Source organism: Antrostomus carolinensis, unplaced genomic scaffold, assembly GCF_000700745.2.
Source record: "Antrostomus carolinensis isolate BGI_N321 unplaced genomic scaffold, ASM70074v2 scaffold14449, whole genome shotgun sequence".
In the NCBI taxonomy this organism is placed as follows: domain Eukaryota; kingdom Metazoa; phylum Chordata; class Aves; order Caprimulgiformes; family Caprimulgidae; genus Antrostomus; species Antrostomus carolinensis.
The window spans coordinates 20,180-41,812 of record NW_010339329.1 but is presented as its reverse complement, the minus strand read 5'-3'; the positions used below and the strand labels follow the sequence as shown (position 1 = coordinate 41,812).

The window sequence follows — 21,633 nt, the reverse complement described above, 5'->3', positions numbered from 1 at the left end:
TCCCCAACATTCTGTGATTCTGTGAAATCAAGAGTCAGAAATCCTAATCAGGCTACAAAAACAAACTTCCCTCCCCAAAACAACAAAAAACCACCAAACAAACAAAAAAAGACACTGGTCTTCATAAGGTGTCTTCCTTATATTTTTTAACATTATGAATTTTTGTGTAGCTTTGTTGAAGAGATGCTGTATTCCAAACCGAAATGGAAGATGTTTTGTCAGTTATTAAAACTACTCACTTCGAAAAACAGAGATATTTCATATACTCAGAATATTTACACATGATTGTATATCACACATACAAACACAGGACCAAAAGAGAGAGGTCACAAAAGAACATTCTTAAAGCAGACTGGATCCTTTTTGAAATGAGGCTGTATCTATAAATGCCACATATTATATTATTTTACCCTAGTCAGCAACTCATAATGAAAACACTGGAATACCTTCAGGAAAATGTATTTTATTCAGCTTTCTATGCCAAATTTCTACATTTTAAATGATAAATTTTGAAGTGCCATTTAATTCTAATATAACTGTTGGCTACTAAAGAGGGAATTGGTCAAGTTAAAAGCATTGAAGGCAGAAAAAAAGAGGAGGAAAAACCAAGAAAAACCCCCCCTCTATATAGGACTTGTCATTAGATACTGAACATTTATGTAATGTTAATGTATAATATAAATATACAATGGTTCTGACTTTTCCATCATTCTAAAACGAGGAAGTTGCAAAGGTTTTCAAATATCTTTGTGTGGTCATTAATGATAAATGCTGCCAAATGGTGAGCACAAAACACAAAAAGTATGTGAAAAGTAAACGGTTAGTTAAATGGGTTTAAAGTTATTTGTTCTACATATACTGTACCTTCTGCTGCACAGCATTATGCTTTTCTGTATGCTAACTTCTGTGTCTCCTTTGAAAATTGAAGTAGTGGATTAGATTTACTGAGAAGCAGGTTTTTTTAAAAAACAGGAAATGATGGAGCTGTTCCAATTAAATCCCACTGTAGTAATAGTCCCTATAATAACAACCCTAATAAATAAAACAAAGGTAATAACTAGTTCTAGAGATATGGCAGTAGCAGCTGTCAGCCAGGACCTTATTGTGCTAATAGCTACACAAATGAAAACTAAAAAATTACCTCTTGCCTCAAAGGGATTACATTGAGTATTTCATAGCTTTTAGAATATTTAGGGATTACCATGTTGCCATTGCATCAAAGATCATCTTTTATTGCTCTTGCACAGCAGACATTACATTGCTTCTTCCCCAAAGGAAAAATACAGCAGTGGGTTCTGAGAGCTCTGATGAATATTTTGAAGAGTCTTATGCTTCTGTTTTAGAGACATCATTACTAGGTGGAGAAGTGAAAGCTGGAAGGAAGGAAAATCATTACCTTGCTTTGTTATGACAGAATCAACCATGTCTGCTGCTACTCAAGTGCTGGAGTGCTGACTACATTAGAGCACCCAGCTGTGGGATGGTTAAAAGGTCCCTCTGCCTGTCACTTCCCCACAAATGGGCAACTGCACGAGCAGCAGTGTTCTAAAGCTGGAGCAGGAAAAGGACTGGAATGAAAGGTGGAAAACTCTCCAAAGAAAACTGGGGGTTAAAAATGGATGGTGCTTGTACACAAATGCCTATACTTGTTTCCTTGGCCTGTGGGCACTTTTATTGTGATGAACCAGCAACCTTTTCCCATGAACAACCTTGCAAAACAGTGAGTTCTGGATTTAAAAGAGGTATTGTATTTTTCAGTGGGTTTTGTTAGCTGTTGAGATTTCACAATTGGCACAAGACTGTGTTCAGCTGAAGGGACTATTGTTGCACCATTTGTCATAGGCACATTAGCCTACACTGGGCTGCTTAATGTGTTCTAGGAATGGAGGAAAAGAAATGTAATGCCACTGACATTGATGGACTTCTGCAGGAGTCCTTCAGGTATAGTACTGAGATGGTTTTGGTCATTGTTTTGTTGTGAACTACAGTCACTGTGAAATGCACAGCAGTCCTGCCTTCAAGCTACACATCCAATGGTCTTGCAAGTACAAGTGAACTGCAGTTGACCACAGAATTTCATCCACACATGAATACTGGGTAGATACTACTTGCCTAGCTCAATTTTGCAAGGACTGTTTGCATTTGTAAATATTATTACTCACATTCACACATGAGAATGCCCGTTTCAGCCAACAGTGTGTCCAGTATCTTTAAAAAACCTTCCTCTCTTTAAATTATATAAAATGAATGTATTTAAAAATCCAGCTTTTGCGGACTAAAATGTGCTACACAATGATTACTTGCATATAAAGCCAGCAAAAGTGGTATCAAAATTTAAGTTGCGACCAGTGATAACAATGGTAGTACTTAGTTTTGGGATAATTATATTTTTTCCTTCAAACTCCGGGCACAGCTAAGGACTGATGTATATTCCCCTCCATATAGCAACATATGCATAACTGGGGAACTCAGAAGAAGAGAAACACAGAGACAGAGTCAATGCTCAGTAATGGGAGACCTTCTGCAGTAGGTCATAGGAGGTTCAGAGTGAGACCCAGGGAGAGCCCTGCCAAGTTTTGTGAAGATCTCCAGAACACTTGATGTACATAGCCACAGCTTCTTCTGTCTAGGACTTTGGTTCCTACAATGTGTGTTATGAAGAAAAAAAAAAGTTGGTATACAGACAGATGTCCTTTGAGCTATGGAGAAAAATATTTTCTTCACTGCTACTTGATTACATATTGCCCTTAATTTTTATTTCTTTTTTTTTTTTTTTTTTTAATCCATTGCTGAGTAAATCCATAGTTCAAAGTCTGAGATTTTGAAAACTGCACATAGCAGTAAGACTGAAAGTTTGAAGGCACAGTTACCTATCTATTAAGGCATCTAAAATCAGATACAACTGGTGAAATAAAATGCTCAAAGGCTTAGAAATTCTTTGTGATAGAACCAGGAGCCGAGCTCAGACTTACAGACTCCTTGTCTTGATCTGAAATGCAAACCTGTCCTTTTTCTCCAGAAGAGCTACCTTTCCATAGGTTTTAAGGTGTGGATAAAACCACAGGATGCTCACACATGGCACCAGATAGCTGCTGGTGCCATTGTTCAGAGAAGTGAAACAAAGGTCATGACCTCTCATCAATAAAATCTCAGGGCTCCATCTGTAAGAGTAATTGCACCAGAGCCAGCTGTATAGATCCAATTCCAATCTGAGTTATTACAATCTGTCCCTTTAGAGTTTCACTTCAGTTTAGTTTGAATATGATCTTTTCCTTCAGCTTTGTGTCAAATCGTTCTATACTGTTGCTGCTCTCCATAAATTCACTGGTGCCCTTCTCCCCAGGGAAAGATAATTGCTTCTGCCCTGTATAGATATTACACATAAATCCTAAGTAGTGGTGACTGTCTAAAGCACCTCCTTGAATGGATAGACAGAAATCATTACCTAATGTTAGGCTATTGCACTGCTGATCTTCCCTACGACCATTGATATATATGGTTTAATTTTTTTGCCATTGGATCTTAATAAGGGGAAGTTTTCACTGCGTGACACTGAAGTGCACATGCAACAGCCTAGCAGTAGATAGTATATATATATATATCCTCACTACTTTTTTGTCAACCCAATAATCATAACATGCTTTATTTTTTAAAGCAAAATATTTGTAAGAAGTTCTGAAATTACATATTAACCTTTGAATCAGGTAAAAATATCATTATGGAAACTGTTTGACATGGAAAACCAAAATGAAATAGCTCATGTGTCTTTGAAAACATGAATACCTATTGAAAATAAGAAAGAGATATTGGGTGACTCGGCCACACTGGTGTCTCTGTCCATATCCAGTTCCCTGAGGGCTTTGCCCCCCACACTGATGCATATCAGGAATTTCCTTTTGTTTTTTACTGAACCAGCCCCATCACTAAAATGGTGCCATCTGGCATCCAGATATTATTGTTTGCTCTCTTCCCCCATCCCCTTCTTCTTTTTATGGCTAGCACCAGGGTTATTTATGGCAGTATGTTAAAAGCTGGGTATGGTGTTAACATACAAAAGCATTTTTCAAGAGCTAGAGACAGAAATCTTTTAAACAACACCTCCACACCCACAAACCCCATCTCATTATACCTAGAAAAAAACCATGCTTTTTTAATCATGACTACTGCCCTTTCTGACTCCAGCTGTTATGTTGTGCTGGTGTAATGAGCTTCAGTGAAAGAGGTCAGAGAGAAAGATACTGTGGCTTCTCCCTCAGATAACATATTTCTAAGGCCTGGTGAATGGTGACTTCAGAGACGGACTGCAACAGAAGAACAATATGTACAACACAGGACAGCAAGGGCTTCTCACCTAAGCCTTTGTCCTAACAAAGATTACAATCCCTTCTTACCAATCTAGAGTATTTCATAGTAGTTCTGTCAGCAATTAATATTTAATTGAACCCATCTAGGGTTGCAGCAGGTCAGACAACACAAACATAACTATCCCCTCTAGCCTTCAAGTGGCTGAACTGTTTATGATTAATTCTTTGAGCAGCAGAACCAATGAAGACTGATTTAACATGGATTTATATTTGAAGGCTGAGTGCCCAAGTGGATTCTCTGGTATCCCTCAAGGATGAAACTCCTTTAGAAACCTTTCCTTCAACTGGGCAATTGTAGGGTGTCAATTTTCTCCCTAGTCATTTAGTTCAGTGAAACATGTGGAAAATACTACCACTGAATTTCCTGGTGAATATCAACCAAACCTGACAGAGGAGCAAAATTCTCCTTTATAACTTTATACCTCTGTCAAATTCAGTTAACAGGAATAAATTCAGACATTACTGAGAGAAGAGGAAGGCAACTGACAGATAGACATATACAGACAAAATTAAACCATAAGACTTGCTTCCTTCAGAAATTCCTGAAGAAATAAATAATGGAAGGCACTACATGCAGATGGAATAAAAGTGAGAAAAATGAGGTGTCTGCTGCTCTAGCAGCACATGTTAGAGAATGATCACAAATTACAGGTGGAAGGACAATGTAAAAAAAAAAAAGTGTAACTTTATAACTCATAGTATGCAATTATAACCAAAATTGTATTCAATAGAAAGTCACAAAATTCACAAGAAAGAGACACAGAAATTCACAAATATGAGAACTCAGTGCATAGGAGAAATATGTTGAAAATTTTTAGCTTTTAAACTTCCAATAAAAAAATAAACTTTGAGAAGGACAATAGAGTTGCTTATAGATGGGATTTGCTTTCTCTGCCTGAAGAATGATAAGGAAGAAATATGAAAGCAGTAGAGGAAGAATGGTCTGCTGGCTGCAAAGAATGACCCTATCTGTAGAGGAGAATAGGGTCAGTGACTTTGTGGCATAAGAAAGCTTGGGAAGAGCCTCAGTTGAAGCATAGGAAAAGAATGACATCTGCCCAAGTGCAGTCATAACCAATATGGAGTGAATAGGAAAATCACATAAGCATAGCTTGTTTGAAGAAACTACCATTACTCCAACTTCAAGCAAGCAGGTTCATGACCACCCTATGCTGCCTCTTCAGCAACTGGCTCACCATGCCACTGGAGGCCTTCTGCTGTTCCTCCAGCTCTACAACTGCTCTCTTTCTCCTCCACGCTGCCTCTCCTCTTCCCATTGTTCCCTGTCTGCTGACTGGAGGAGTGGGGTCTCCAAGAAAGCCCATCCTGGCTGCCCAGCTCAACTTCCACTCTCAAACCCTGCCCAGCCAGCGTTGCTCTCTGAATCAGAGAAAAGACATGGCTTCCTCAGAGGAGGGGAAGCAAGCAATTAGAATTGTTTTTTAGATCCCCTGGTATGTTTTCTGAAAATATTTACAGCAAAGTAACACACTACAACATGCTTAGGAATAAGATGGTAAGAAGTTGATGGTCATGTTCTAGTTGCTGAAGTTCACAGTCAGCAAAATAGCTGGCCACATCATCCACTGTCTTATACCAGCTTACGCTTGAGCCAATATTTAAAATCTCTTGGCCACTCCAAGCCCCAAATTACACTCTAGACTGATCATTCATTAGCCAAAATATGTGGGTGATAGCCTGACATCTGTCAGCATGGCAGGCCATGGAGTATTGCCTTGTATCTCTGCATAGCTGCAGAAACACAGACCAAAAGGTGCATTGTCATGTAATACACTTTGCTTTTCAACTGTTTGGTGTATTTGAAATCCCAGCACAGATGAATGAGGACAAGTGAAGCTGTAAAACTGGCATCAAAGTTGATTGTTGATTGCATCTTGGTGATTTCTTAATGTTTTTTTTTTTTCCTTTTTTTATGTCATTACATACATTTTTGCAATCTAAAAACTAGGACCTAAAATGAATAACTGTTTAAAGTCAGACACTAATGAAAAACACTGTTAATAGTGAGGAAACCAAACCAATTTTATGTGCAAGTTCACTGTTCAGGTCATTGTCAACAGATTAGATATTCTAGAACAACATGTAGATGGTTGTTAGAGTTTACAGACAGGGATTACATGGATGGCCCTTTCAGCACAAGTTTTCTAAGTTTTTATTTGGTCTTTCTGTATCATGTCTGATCACTAAAAATCATTCCAAACTAAACACAAGGCATGGATATCTCCAAGCTTCAGGAAAGTTTGCATGAGGATCCTTACTTTGCACCCTTTATTTTAGCTGTTATTCAACATATATAAAAATCTATAATTTAATTTTATGTCATATTGATTTCTCATCAGCCTAAAGTAAAGATCATACATGCTCCCTGAGTTGTGCTTTGCAGGGAGAAAAAAATACGCAAAATGTCACCCCATGGCAGAGAGAAGCTAGTCTGGACTGTGCCCCGCTGTATTGGTATGTTAGTATCCCACTGATACACCTGACCTGTTGCACAAGATGAGGTAAAACAATTAGGATGACTTTGCATAACAGGGCCTTTATTGCAGCAGAGCAGTGAAACTTGAAAGTAAGGAGGTGTCATAGCTGCACTTAAATAACTTAAAAGTTCTTAAACTCCTTTCTCTTTATATCTCTCAAGATCTGTTTTAATATCACAAGTACTATAACCATATGGTTTTTCCAGAATATTTTACTGAAATACATGCCATGATAAACAAAAGGCTCTTCATCTTTCCCTGGAGGTTATGCCTATTTTCAACAAAAGCTTTCTTGTTACTATTTAAAGCTGTACTCATACATATATTACTATACTCTTTTTCTACAGTACTGTCAACATTGTTCACAAGATTTATCTAAAAAATGTCTTAGTGTAACAAATTGTTCCAGATTAGACCATCTATCAGTATGATACCTTTTAATAAACTTCCTGATAATACATCTTTTTTAGGTATGCTTCTGGGGTTATTTACAGTTTGATAAATGCACATTTAGTTAAGTAGTTTGGTATAGTCACAAGAAAATAAACTGCACTTTACAAATTAAAAATGAGTATGTTCACAAATATTGAGTTTTCTAGACTTTGACACTGAATGAATCAACCTACAAAGTCTCTGAAACTCTGTAAACAGTTAAACATCTCATTATATTACATGTGATAGCTGCTACTATTATAAATCTACACACACACATATATATATGTGCATTTGTAGATATGTGTATAAACATGTGTGTTCATACATGTATGCATGTATATGTATGCATTTATGTATACATATGGCAGCTGGATTAAAATAATTTTTATTTTGAGGGATTTATTATAATAGTCTCTAGCTCTGTTTCAATGTTCTAGTTTGAAATGACTTCAATTCATATTAACCATGCCAAAACTGCAATTGTATTGCATAATGAATAATGTTTTTTAGCCTAATATGCAGCTGCAGTTGCAATAAAAACTGTCATATGCTCAGCCACGAGGAACTAGATACTGATTAAAGCTGTGTACAGTGGTTAAAAATATAGCATGGATTTATCATAGTTCCAGAATAGAAAATCCAAAACATAATCATAACAGTCTTTTTAATTTCTCAGCCTCATTGCTGAAGGTTTATACAGTACATCAGTTTTACTGCAGCTTCCTTTTCATTGCAGCCAGAGGAACAGCTACTGAAGGAGTAAATGGTGTTGACTGAGATCCATCTTGCAAAGGTGGCTAGGCAAAGAACATGAAGTGTCTAGAAAAGCAGGGAGGGGAAAATCCCTGATGTGATAAGGTAAGTAATGATAAGACAATCCAAACCACAGGAAGGAGATTTCTAGTTCATTTGTTTGCTGCTACTACACTTCCTGGGGGCAGAAGTGAGGCGGAATCTTAACTGTATTTTACCTCTTTCTTCACAAAGATACTGTGAGAATAAATAAGGGTGCTGAGCTGTGGAGATACAGTGGTAGTGAGGAACATATAACTACGTAGGTAAACAGACTATCACTAAAATATTATCATAAATGACCTTGAATAAAACATGTATATGTTTGTTCAAATTAAATCTGCTTATGTCCTCTTGAATTCTGTCTCTTCAAACCTAAGTGTAACACAGCCTTAAGCCCATTGATTTCCACAGGGTTGGATTTAGACTTTACACTCTAATGAAAGCCAAATACAATTTCAAAAGATTGTGTTAGTTCAGTGCAAGCCCCAGATCCCCATGTCATGAGAACATGTTGTAAGCAAATTTTTAAGACTTACGATGGTTCTTCAGACACCACTGCTCCTTCCTCCAGCTCTTGAGCCTGCTTATACCATGGCAACTTTGCTTCCACAGGAAGTTTCTCTATGAAACAATCACAAGCATGTGAAAATAGGAAGCATGGAGTAAGCCTGTTATGTGTGCCAGCCTCCTCTCTCTCGATGAGCATGCCTGTGAGGCATATATGCCTTTATCCACATGGAGGCTGAGCACAAAGAAGAGAGAGAAGGAGAGCAAGAGAGAGAAAGAAACTCCTTCATGACCGGGACTATAACACTTACAAGGTTATCTCATCAGATAGTTGACTCTTGCAGCTAGAAGAGCTATGGTGTTCTGAAGCCAGAGAGACAAATTAAGTAACTTTTCAGACTATGCAACTGGGTCGTAAAAATAGGCGCTTTGGAAGGTATTTTTTGGAGCAAGTCTTGCAGGTGTAATGGACCTCCATTGATACTGCAAAGGCAAAATGCATAAAACCCCTGTGTTTACCCTTAAATTTCAGAACTTCAGAAGACAGATTAAGCTTGGTTTTTGACAGCTTATGTAAAGGAAGAAAACCCTGATTTGAAGAGTGATACCACAGAAAAACAGAGAAACCATAATAAAATGCCCCAGCTATACTTTTCAACTTTATCAGTTCTTCAGCTATCTGGATTTAAAAACATTAGCATGATAATTTTTCTGCCATTTCTGATGGAAAACAGTGGAGCTGTTTTTCCTCCCCTCCAGGATGTATGCACAACGTAATGATCTACTCTGCTCTGAGGAGTGCAGGGCCATGCTGCTTCGTGAGCCAAACTCTGCTTTCATGTGGTGTCAAAGTGGAGTATTTGAGCTGAAGGTGGTGGAGCTGTTTTAGCTCTACAGGGGTATAAAGCAAGAGCAAATTTGGCACTATAATTTGAGAAGGAGTTCTGCATTTCACCAAAACGTTCTGGACTAAGATCAGGGGAAAAAACACAAATAAAAGGGAGTAAGGCTCAGACCACTGAGGAGAACCAGGGCCAGACCTATTTGCCACTCATAAATCACCTAAGCTTTTCGGGTTTGTATAATGCATGGATTTGTACTTGCCAATGGGAGCAGATTAATGTCATTCAGAATAGAGGGGAACTTTCTGTGACTATTGTGCACAACAGTGAGCCTTTCCCATATGCACACAAAATTTCTCATCTGTCAGTTTTATCATGGAGGAAAAACAACTTACAACTTGATTTCACAGCTACCGTAACTTTAGTCAAGCAAATTTCTTGGAGCAAGTTATCAACTGAGGAAAAAAGGGACAGTAATAGACTCACCATTCCTCTCAGAAATAATTTGCCAAGCTCCTGCTCTTAACATATTTATTAGTGCTATTTAAGGATGAATATTTGCCAGCACAGCTCTTAGTTTAATCTATATTTTACTGCATTTGATATCCAAAATATGTAGGAGATATTTCTATTTATGTGTTCTGCAGCTTGTTTTATGGGTTTTGGAAAGCCAGATCTTACTTCTGTGTTTTTTTGCTTGGATGCAAGTGCTTGTTAAAATCAAAAGCTCTTGTGTACCATTGCCTGTTATGTGACTTTTAAAATAGCTTTTATTTTTTAAAAGTGTACTTAATTATCATCTACACTGTAAAATGAGTTAGAGGATTAGAAATGTTGATGTTGTACAGTGTCCTTTTAAAAAAAAAAATAAAGAAAAGGAATAAAACCCACTCCTAACACAAGCTTTTACCTTTGGAGATTAAAGTAAAATCTCTCCTTCGATAAAACAGTTCCAGTAAAAACCACTTAAATCCTATATTACACACAAAGTTGTATTAGATGAATACATCTTCTCTATTAAAACTGCAAGTCATTATTTAATCCAGGGATATCCTATTATTTACCATTACTGGTGTAAGATAAAGTACGCCAGTGCTTGAATAAACTAAAATGAAATTAATTATATGAACTATTTTCATTATATTTCTGTTTAATACAGTGTGTTAAAAGAAGACAGAATTCCATATTTTTGTCTTGCTACTTCAGTCAGCTAGGAAGATTTTTCTTCTGCTTTATGTTAATCCAGCTCCAGAATGGAGAAGCAGGCTGAAACTACAATATTCAATAGAGGAAAGGTACTTTTCTATCCCTACTGCTTTAAATTTCTAACTCTAAATCTAACTAGATTTCTAACTTTCTAAATCAAAGTAGATTTCTGAAATAAAAAGGACAAATTTCCAGCACATAAATAGAATAATCTGGGTTGGAAGAGACCTCTGGGTATCATCTGGTCTAGCTCTCTTCTGAAAGCACAATTCAGCCTTAAGATACACGGGCCTTCAAATGTTATCTCTCGCATTATGGAGAGAGAACTGTGAGAGCACTGCAGAACCAAGATGAGGAATAAAATTAAACCCAAGCAAAACAGTTTGCTTTGCGTAGGACTTTCCATCCCATGGGGAAAAAAAATGGAAGAAAGAAATAACTGCTTACAATCAGAAATTAATCACTTGTGTACGGCAAAGGGCAGTATAAGAGTTTATCCAGGGTAAAGATGCAAGAGTGGGTTTCCAGCAAACAGCAATTTATTTTATTCCCACAGAAGTCCCATTGGAAGGGACTTCTTGACTGATGCAGGCAAGCAAAGCTTTCTTACCTGGTCTTACCTTTCTCAGGTTCTGTAGGCAGAAGTCAGTTGTTAGTGGTTTGCAACACCTAATTTTTTTGATGTCTTACTGCATTTTGCTTAATACCTTATGCTGTAGGCAGACAGGATCTTGCTTTACCTGTGCTCTGAACACCATAAACAGATAAAGCCCTATGAAAACAGCTGACTGACTGAGCCCACACCCAAGCTGAATCTTCATATGAGTCTCAGAGTTATGCTAACACAGTCACAGGGCCTTCTTCTTCATCTTGAAAGGTAGATAGAGTGAACTCATATTGGCGAGCAAAATACAGTGCGAACACACCCATTACTTCCCAGAGGCCCTGTGTCTGGTTTTTGCCACTTTGGTGTCTGGCAGACACAGTGAATTCTCATGGTCCAGATGATAAAGCAGAATCTTGAAATTTGGCAAGTGTGCCCATCATCAGTCACTGAGTGCAGAAATTAAAATTCAGAATATCACTGTTCCATCTTGGATCAGCATAAAGTCATAGGTCACTCTTTTTCACAGGTTTTCATAGTAAGTGCTCTTAGTATGTATCAGGATAGCAGCTAATTTTTTAAAAGGAGTTGATTTCTTTTTATGGAGAGGTTTAAATCTCCATTTAGGGAAATCTATTTCACCTGCATTGGGGTATCTCAGAAGTTTCTGTAAGTTAGTTAGAGTATAGAAAGAGAGGTTGTATCGATAGAGCTGTAGACATGCACAAACACATGCACTCTCATATACCTGTGGAAACAGTCAAACCTGTGTCTGATGCACCTGGCTACTGCCCATTAATGTAATCCAGCCTCCAGGAGCTTTTCTAACATTTCCACCCCATAAGGACCTCCAAATAGGTGCAGAAATACTTTCTCCTTCTCTCAACAAAATGTGGGGGATTTACCCCAGTACTACTTTCCAACTGAGGCCCAAGTCAAGAAACATTTCTATACAAATTGTGAATACTCCTTGCTATAAAATGCTTCAAATCTAAGAGTCTGCCAAATTTTGCAGCCTTGCTAGTAAGAGAAACTTCATGTTGGGATATACAATGCTTGCTTCTGACCTATTTCAAGCTCCAAGTTATTAACAGGCACTTTAAAATTATGGTTACTTTTATCTATCATAAATATTATTTTTTATATTTAATTCCTTCTAAAATACAGGGCAAATTTAGCCCAGATACAATCAGTGAGGTCAAACCTGCTTATACTGTGGTCAAATTTACATTTATGCTGCTTGGTCTGCTTGATCACAAATTAACAGTGGAAACCCCAGAACTTGTAAGAAATAGGAAGGGGCCAGCATTCACTCCAAATTGCTAGCAGGCGGATTGGAATAGGAATGGCAGGCCTTAAAGGTGTAAATTCACAATTCAGTGCAGGTGGAAACAGTACTACCAGCAACAAAACAAAACTGCTCAACGTGGAGGAGCTCTGAAAAATTTATGAGAATACTTCTGCCTCATTTACCTTTGGGTTTGTAGCAAGGATTGGGTACAATGCATTCTTCTTTTATGTGTGGCTTTGTTTTAGGACTACAGCCTCCTGTATGCATACCCCTGTGATCAATGCAAAGGACCACACGGTATCTGAGTCCTTGTCCACAGGTCACAGTGCACTGGGGAGGAAAAAAAAAAAAAAAGTGCATGTGATACAGCACAGCAGTGACAAATAAAAGGAGAATATGCAACAGAAGTATGTGTATGTCAGAAAGCAAAAAATGATGCAGAAACACTCAACCCTGAACATAAATTATTCATAATATTAAGTAGTTATGGATAAGTTATAAAACTGACAGAAATTTTTGCCTTTTGCTTTGCATATTTACTTGGCTTACTCCTAGATTTCTCTTGCAGTGTCACTCTCTTAGCATTGGCTACTTGGCTTGTGGCCATCTGTCCCATATTGGAAATGCTCAGTAACACCCTGTCAGTTTCGTCTGGAGTCACTCTGCTTTGCTTGGACAAAGTACTGCAGCTTATGGGTTAACAGGGGAGACACTCAGCTATTTTGGAACACGGTACCAAACAGAATGGGAAACTATTTGGGCTTTCCTCCCTCAGACACTTTTTTAAGCCTTTTTTCATTTATTTTTGGTAAGGTAGATAAATTTCCCCCTGTATAGATTGTTTCAGAAGTGGTTGTAAGGCAGAGGATCACAACTACCAACCAGTGGGGAGGGCTATGGAAACTACCAATATTACCTTGCTCTTGGATAGCAGCTTTCATCTGGAAATCACTAAACACTTTGCAATCAAGAACACCTCACCTGTGGGTATGCTATCTTAGCTTCTAAAACCCATTTTACTTGTCAAGAAACTGGAGTGGTAAGAAACCGCATTCAGGATTAAGTCATTATATACAAAATCAAAATACTTTTCTACTTTTGTAGAAAGACATTTAATAGACATTTACTTTCACATGGAAGGCAAGGTAAGTCAGAAAAGACAACTATAATAATTAAAGAGCAGCATCATTTACGGCTTTACGTATTTCTGGACATTTATCAGAAATTAACGATATTCAATTTATGGCTGAAAAGTTGTAATGAAGATATGCCATTACATGCTTATTGGTTTTGTTTTGTGAATTTCACTTATGTTTCCAGTCTATTATTAGTAGAATGTCACTACTTAAACATTACAGATCTGGTTTATTTTTCCATCATTCTCCTCAATCATGTTAATCATATTAGACTAATAGCATAATTTAAAACACAGATCATGGTAACAAGGAAAGAAAGGAGTTAATGTTCCTACTTCCACAAGCTCAATAAACTATAATATAAGATATATTCCTAGTGTGGTAAATAGAAAACCAACAAAGCTAAGCTGATTACCGGAGACCATTCCTGAGCAAGCCACTTTGGGCAGTCAAATATATTGCAAGGCTGGACAACAGGCATCTTTGGAGTATACATGCATTTCCATTCTTCCACTGGGCTGATATGCCCCTGAATGTCTTCTTCCACACATGAGACACTGCGGCTTTGAATGCCCCCTCCACAGGATGAGGAACAGGCAGTCCAGGGTGTACTTTCCCACCTGGAAAAAACCAAACCAAAACAAAGAGGCATCAGGAAAATGAACCCCTGCTGCCCTCCTCACCCTCAAAATGCATAAACTGCTATCTGCAGGAGGGTTTTTTTTCTGATTATTGTAATTAAAAATTAATCATATATGTGTTTTCATAAATGGCCATAACAGCAAAGCACTCTGGTGGCTGCTGTCTTTAAATCACAGATTACTAACATGAAATCCTCTCTCCCACTAACTCAATGACTACTACCACAGAAACTCTAAATACTTTTAATTTAACTCCTTTCATTTAATTAGTGGGATTATCATATCTTTACAATTCGTCATGTTCTGACAAATCTGTCACAAATCAATAGAAGCTCAGTGTGCTCTGAAGCTCATGCTCCTTTTATAAGAACATACAGGGAAACAGCAGTATTTCTTTTCAGGAAAACAACTGAATTGAGGAAAAAAAGAGAAGATGGGAGGAAATGACCAAAAAGAAGTCGTGACTATTCTGATAGGATATGTGGCCTCTGATGGATAAACCAAATGGGCCTTGTTTCCTTGCAGTTGAGGCAGTTAGAGGAATTGAGAAACCATCTTTTCTCTGCAGGTACCATTTGAGAATGTAATGACAAATCCACAGTCCAATGTGTATGTTCTGAAAAGCTATGTATACTTACAAGAATAATCCCCTTTTTACAGTGATGCATATACAATAGTGTATGGGTTGTTTTTTAAGTGTACATGTCTGTCCAGACAAAATTGTTTGGTATATCCTGTCTTATATTCTAGCCATTGTCACAGAGCAGATTCAGGACCATTGTCATGGTCCAATGTGGCTATTCCTGCATTGTCCTGTGCATGCCTGATGGTGTGAAAGTGTGCGTGTTCTATCTGCCTGGAAACATTTCATAAAATATTTTTTCTTTTTTTCAAAGGCAAATGTTGTTTTGGTAAGGAAATTAGAAATAATGTTTGAAACAATGATTTTGGTAATAAATTTCCATTCTTTGGACTGCAAAAAATGTTTTTGTGGGAAAAAACCCCACCTGTTTCCTCTTTTAGGCAAGAAGGAAAAAAAGTTAAAAGTGAGGATTTTTTTCTCCTACTTAAAATAAGGAATTATTTTTATTAAGTAACAAATACAGGATTACAAAGATTGTTAAGGAATATGAAAAATGCTTGTCTTTCCCTCTGATTTTTTATCATATCAACCCATATGTTCTCATCAGCTCCAGTACATATAAGCACTACTCACACTTGGCTACTGGCTGAAAGTGTCATAAAACTCAATGTGAAATGGCTTATGTTAATAGCTGTTTATGAATGGTAAAGCCACTGATTAATTCCATGACTTATCACTGAGATGTGGTGAAAAAATGTTTACACTATGCCACATCCATCAATGCTCAGCATAAGCCATGTATGTCACAAACGGGTAATTTTAGCAGTGTTTTTAGTTCAAATGCTTTATCTGTGGCTCTGCTTCAGTTTCCCAGCATACAGTTAAGGTTCTTCACTGCCACAAATCTAAATCAAGAGGCCTTAAACTGAAATTCGTGAAGAGCAGAAACTGCTGCAGCCAGCCTGCGCCAGCTTTTCCCAGGCATAAAAGTGATGTGGCACCAGGGAATTCCCTGGAGTCTCCAAGAAAAGCTTCCAGACGCCTTAGGTAACCTCAGCAATACCAAGCAGCTTAAATCTAGGCAAGCAGTTTGGTCCTTAGGTTTTGTATGATTGTGAGATAGGAAGGTGAAATTTCTCTTAAAGCAGGTATCACAACTCCTTTTGAGGTACAAAGAGTGCAACATTGACAGAGAATTTGTGAAAACAATTGGTGATGCATTAAAAGTGAGAACTATGTTTTTCTTTTCCTCTTTGTGATAAAATTCAAGGCTGAGGGATTGCAGTAGGGAAATCTTGCAAAGATGCCTTCCCAGATCTGTTCTCCATTTCTCCTGGAGAGCTTGTCACTCTCCCATGTCTCTGGTATTACATGCCAGTCTCAGATAGGTAATGCAACCAGAGTCTCTCTGGTTTCCTTGAAGTTTTTTGTTTGGTTGGTTGGTTTTTCCTCCTAAACTCTGCAGGTTCAGAGGAAAGACATTTTTTATCCTACTTGTCTTGGCCCTGTCTCATGCCAGCCTTGTGGTCTGTTGAGTTTCTGTTGCCTCTGAGGTCTGGAGAAGAGACATGTGGCTGTGTCTTCCCTCTTGGGGAGAGGGAGGAAGACTTGAGCCTTGTTTGTGGGCTCACAAGTGTGGGAGAGGGAAAAGAGGAGAAGCAGCAGTGAAACAGTAGAGGGAAAAAGGGGGTGGAGGTCCCAGCCAGCAGCTGCAGCCTGAGCAATGGACAGTGGGGTTAAAGGAGAATAGTGCAGCTAGGAGAGTGGATGTAAAGGGACTGTTACAGGGTGAGACCATAACCCAGAACAGCTTGAGAAATAGTCTCAGCCATTTGATAATTTTCAGGGAATGATTTTTTTTTTTTTTTTTTTTTTTTTCAGTGTTACTGAAAGCCAAATACCTCAGGGCATTTTGATCCTTTATTTTGGATTTTCTTCAGCAGTAAAAAACCTTCTGCCCAGCTGCCAGCTCAGGATGCTTTTTCTTTAAATACAGTCCCTCCACTGTTAAGCACTGCTGAATCATCCTCTGATATAAAGTTGTTCTCCATCTATTGTGAATGTACATACCCTTTATACACAATCAAAATAAAAGCTGTTTTATTCGAAGCTAGAGTGTTAAACCCTGTATTAATATTCTGGTTTCTGTATTCCTTACTGACAGAGGTTTAATTTTTGAGGTTAGGAGGTAGGTATGCGTTTGGGTTTTTTTTTTAAATAAAGAACAGAAAATTGTTTTCCAGAAAAAAGGAATTAGATGCAGGGGTATATTTTACAAGTTTATCTCATGAATATTTGATGATAATGACTGCGTTCATAACCATAAGCACTTAGCTAGGAAGAGAAAAGCCTAATCCAAATGACACAAATTGTTTACAAAGGTTGTCAACATAAATGGCAGCCACAATGCTTGGCAAGTAAGTGGCTCTCCTCCTTGTCTCCTCACTCATGGTTTGAGGTGGGTCCATGATTTGTCTGGAGACTCAGCTGAACGTGAATGCACTGTGCTTGCACATTAATGTTGAAAGCTTTCTGCATTAGGCCTCACCATGGTTTGTGGGAGGTTGTTTCCTCACCAGGATAAGACTAACAAGTTGCCTAGGGGATTCTTTCTATGATTTCATACTCCATGACACAATAATTTAAAGAAGGAAACACAGCACAATAGTATTGCATGTTCAGGCAGTATTTCAAAACCAAAAGGTTATTATCCCTCAGCTACCAAATATTTTTATCAGCACCAGTCTTATTCACTGCTTTAAGAGTAATTACCCATGCGATTATTTCCATGAGAATCTCAAGTCTTGCATTAAAGACATTTTAATTGTGAGATATTTAATAAGACAAATCAGGCCTTGATCCTATTCCTGCCTCAATCTCTGATTTCTTCGAAAAGCCAATGGATTAATGCCCCTGCAGACAGCATTAACACGGGTTTGCAGAATCAGAACTCAACATTCACACTGTCTAAACCCAAAACCTCACCATTTAGAAGCATGCAAGAAGCAGCACTGCTGGAGAGAGAAAGTCTGATGGTTCATTACAAAGCCATAGTTATAGTCCTGTCCAGAGACAAGTAAAGGGAAGAAAAAGGAAAGATGTGAGAGGAAAAGAGAGGTGGGGGTGGAGGGTTGAGGAAAGAGAGAAAGAAAAGGACCACACACTTAATAAGTCTGCGTTGCTGCTTCAGCGAGAATATCATTTCAGTTCTGCATCAACAGAATTTATAACAGCAGATTGACACTTGAATGAATCCAGGTTAATCTGCAGGATTTCAGAGCAAGAGAAAAGCAACATCTGTTAACTTAGTTTGAGAGCAAAGCAGAAATGCAGACAAGAGAAAAAAAGAAGGAAATGTATTTGTTAATCGTAGCATCTGGTTGACTGTTTTACGTACCGAGGAAGGGGATGGTAGAGGTCATAGGGCATGATCTGCTTGTATCCATCACTGTTAGGAACAATAATGCCAACCCTCTGAGTAGAAGGTATACATAATAAAATAAACACTAAATGATTACATTACACAACATTTTTTACACAATATTACAAAAAACCCAACATATTTTACCTAAGTTGATATCACATTTAAAACAAAACTTATGCTCCCATCATACTGTTTCTGAGTCATTCAAAGAATAAGCCACCAATTACTGCTTTATTCTTATTAATATATTACAGCATGAATAAGAAGCAACCCATTACCACAAGCGATCCAAATGAGTTGTCCAAATATTATTTAAATTTATGAGGTTACTCTCTGACATAAAAAAAAATAAATTATTCACTCCATACTTTATTGGATTTTGGATCCAAAGTCACTGAATACAGTACGAAAACTATTTGCTTCAGACAGCTCTAGATCAAACCCTTTTTAAAACTATTTCACAGTTGTTTCTACCCTTCAGGTAAAACACATGCTTTTACAGGGGCCAGGATTAGAAATCCGGGGAATTCCAGTGCAAGAATTCAAATCTGCAATTCTTGTCTGTCCACCTTAAACCAGTAAAATTTCATTCATCTTCAGAACTTTGGGTTTTTTCTGGAAGAAAGAAGGGGCTGAAAAGAAGCGTAACATGTCAGGTTGGTTTTTTGTTTGTTTGTTTTTGATGTCTAGAATATTTTTATAGATTCTGACTCAGAGTAACTCTACTCATGTTGTCTCTCAATTATCAGGCATATCTATTACCATGATATAGTTGATTCCAGAGCACTTCATCTACTAATTTCATCAAAGTCACTGTGCAACAGGAGACTTGGATGGGGCAGGTGGGCAGAACCATCAAAGATCGAATGCCAGTTGCATTAAAATAAAAAGTGTGTCCCTACCCAAGTTACGGAGAGAGGAAACTGACTGAAAAGAATAAAAGATATTTTTGAGAGCCTTATACAGATAAGAGGTGCTAGATATGCTGGTACAGATTTTTGCAAGGGGGAAGGAGCAAAGGAGGGGGAAAGGAGAAAGTACTCTCCATCCTCAGCACAGCTCACTGAAAAATGCTGTAGGCATTCAAAGGAGTCTTGTCATGCTAGGGCTAAAGGGGTCTATTTTCCTTTCAGTGAACAGGGTTTTTACTTGCATAACTTGTTCATGATAGGAGAATAGATCTAATTGTGTTTTCACAGCAAGGAATCAGCACCAGGTCAGCCTGCTGGAATTTTCCAGCTAAAGAATGGGAAGATGCTGGAGCCCTGGAAGTGTGTAAGGGGGACTAGACAGCTCCCTCTAAGATTAGCAGCCTCTGAAGTCAAAGGAACCCTCTGGGTGAGTGTGCATATTTGCATCTTCAGAGAGCTGCCTGTCTCCACAAAAATATGAACATCTAGGAGAGACAGTTCTGGCACTGGGAAACTTTGGAAAAGATAAATGAGTCATATAGAGTAAGGCCAATGAACAAGTCTTTTCAGACTTAGCTTGATGGGTAAAAGCATGAAGTTTCAGAAATTGTGTACTAGTATTTTAAGAAGATGGAAGGGGACATTTTCTGAGTTTTTTTGCTCATGCTTCTGTGAATCTCTGCTGTATTCCTGACTCTTCTACCACTGCTGCTGAAGTTCCACTCAGAAGGCTTTTGCACTTTCCAGCTCATCAGCTTGCTGAGGAGCAGCTGGAAGAAAGATTAATATACCAAGTTCAGAAACAAAATAATTATACTATAAAAGCATCTACTGCCTAAGAAAAGAAACAGATTTCAAAACATTCTTCACTCATTACAGTGAGAAATATTATTTTTCTAATAAACACTACCTGTATGCACAATCCAGGTCTGCATGCATTAGAATGCATAATATCTAAGGCCATTCCAATAGAAATAACCATGCCACATCCAAACACTGTTATGAAGATTAAATAACATTTACAAAGCACTAGATTAATACTGTCATTGGAAAGGTTTGACCCTTAAAGAATTTTGCGTACATAAATTGCATTTCTGTAAATGGTATAGAGCTCCACAGAATTACTAACAATGTCCTTGTTCACATGTGAGGGGCTGACAAAGGCTTTCATTTTGTTACTGCAAGATAATGATCCCCAGCAATGTTAAGTCCCATGGACACAGTGAGGAAAAAACTCACACAATAATACACAATGGCTTAATTTATGACTTTAAAAATGAGCTTAAAGATACAACAGAACAGCAGATGGTCATTGTGCCATTAATGGCTACTGCATCCTTCCTAGCTAGTCTTGTGTGTTTTTTTAGTGTATGTTCCACAAAAAAACCCCAAGCCTAAATGAACTATTTAAGAAACATCTTAGAGATTACTTTGGTGAATCCTGTACTTTTTGACCGGACAAAGTGGTTTAAATTCTATGAATTTATCAGTCCAAGATGGAAGAGATATAGTTTACGGGCTTTACTCATACAGTGCAAAAGGAGATGGTGTGCTAAATGAACAGAGTAAATAATTCCTCCACTGCTCTGAGATTTCTGGCTGATGACAGAAAGTTGCTAACAGGACTCATTCACACAACACCGAGAGCAAACCTGCTTTGGCAGGAGCACAAAGCAAATTATTTTGGAGGTCTGTTGTGTCTCATGTGTGTGAATCTCTCACGCATTTCAGACCAATAAGTTGTGTTATATACTCCACAGATTGATTTGTTTTTCTCCTGAGTGCTGGCAGCTTCAGCACAGTTGGTCTTCCAAGGCACATCTCCAGCTGGAGTGGGAGCTGCGTGTGCCAGACGTGGGTGTGCTGCACCCAGGTCTGCCATCTCTGCAAACATTCCACTTTCCCCTGGGATGGGTCTCCACAGCCATGCTCCTTGAAAGTCATGTTTGGCATCATCTTCCCCAGTATCTCCTTTTCCTCCTTAAGCTAACTCCTTAGCACAAATGACAGGTGTAAATGCCTTTCTCCTGTGGCTCCCCAATGACTCTCTCTCTGACAAGGTGCCAGCCTTTCCTGCCTCCCTGCCCTGCATGTTCATGGCTCCTGGGTAGGGCATCTGCTTAGCTGAGCAGGGGCACAGGAGCTAGAGCTGGGAGAAGAGCCAGCAGAGAGAAAGGGCCTCAGGGTGGTTTGATCCTGCATGGGGACGATGTGCTGAGGCTGGGAGTGGGTAGGGGCTCCTGCACTGGTGTCCCCACACCCTGCTGTGCCAGTGCCCAGACTCTGCAGGACACTCGCATGTCTCTGCCTCACGGCCTTCACTTCTGCTGTGGGCTGTGTTTTCCTGCAGGTTTGGTACCTGCAGTGTTGCAGCCATAGGGCTGCCTAGACTCCTG

At 38.4% G+C, this 21,633-nt stretch overlaps 1 protein-coding gene across 1 annotated transcript in view; it reads right to left on the bottom strand.

The window, feature by feature from the left end:
- Nucleotides 1-8,624: 8,624 nt before the first annotated feature.
- The window catches only part of LOC104531035 (ADAMTS-like protein 1), a gene marked incomplete at its 5' end in the record, with an annotated part of 32,151 nt that continues 19,142 nt past the window's right edge, over nt 8,625-21,633 (bottom strand). Inside the window, 4 exons of the mRNA XM_010175805.1 lie at nt 8,625-8,713; nt 12,725-12,872; nt 14,094-14,298; nt 18,300-18,350. Of these exons, the coding sequence (XP_010174107.1) occupies nt 8,625-8,713; nt 12,725-12,872; nt 14,094-14,298; nt 18,300-18,350 (493 nt within the window). The remainder of the gene's footprint in view (nt 8,714-12,724; nt 12,873-14,093; nt 14,299-18,299; nt 18,351-21,633) is intronic.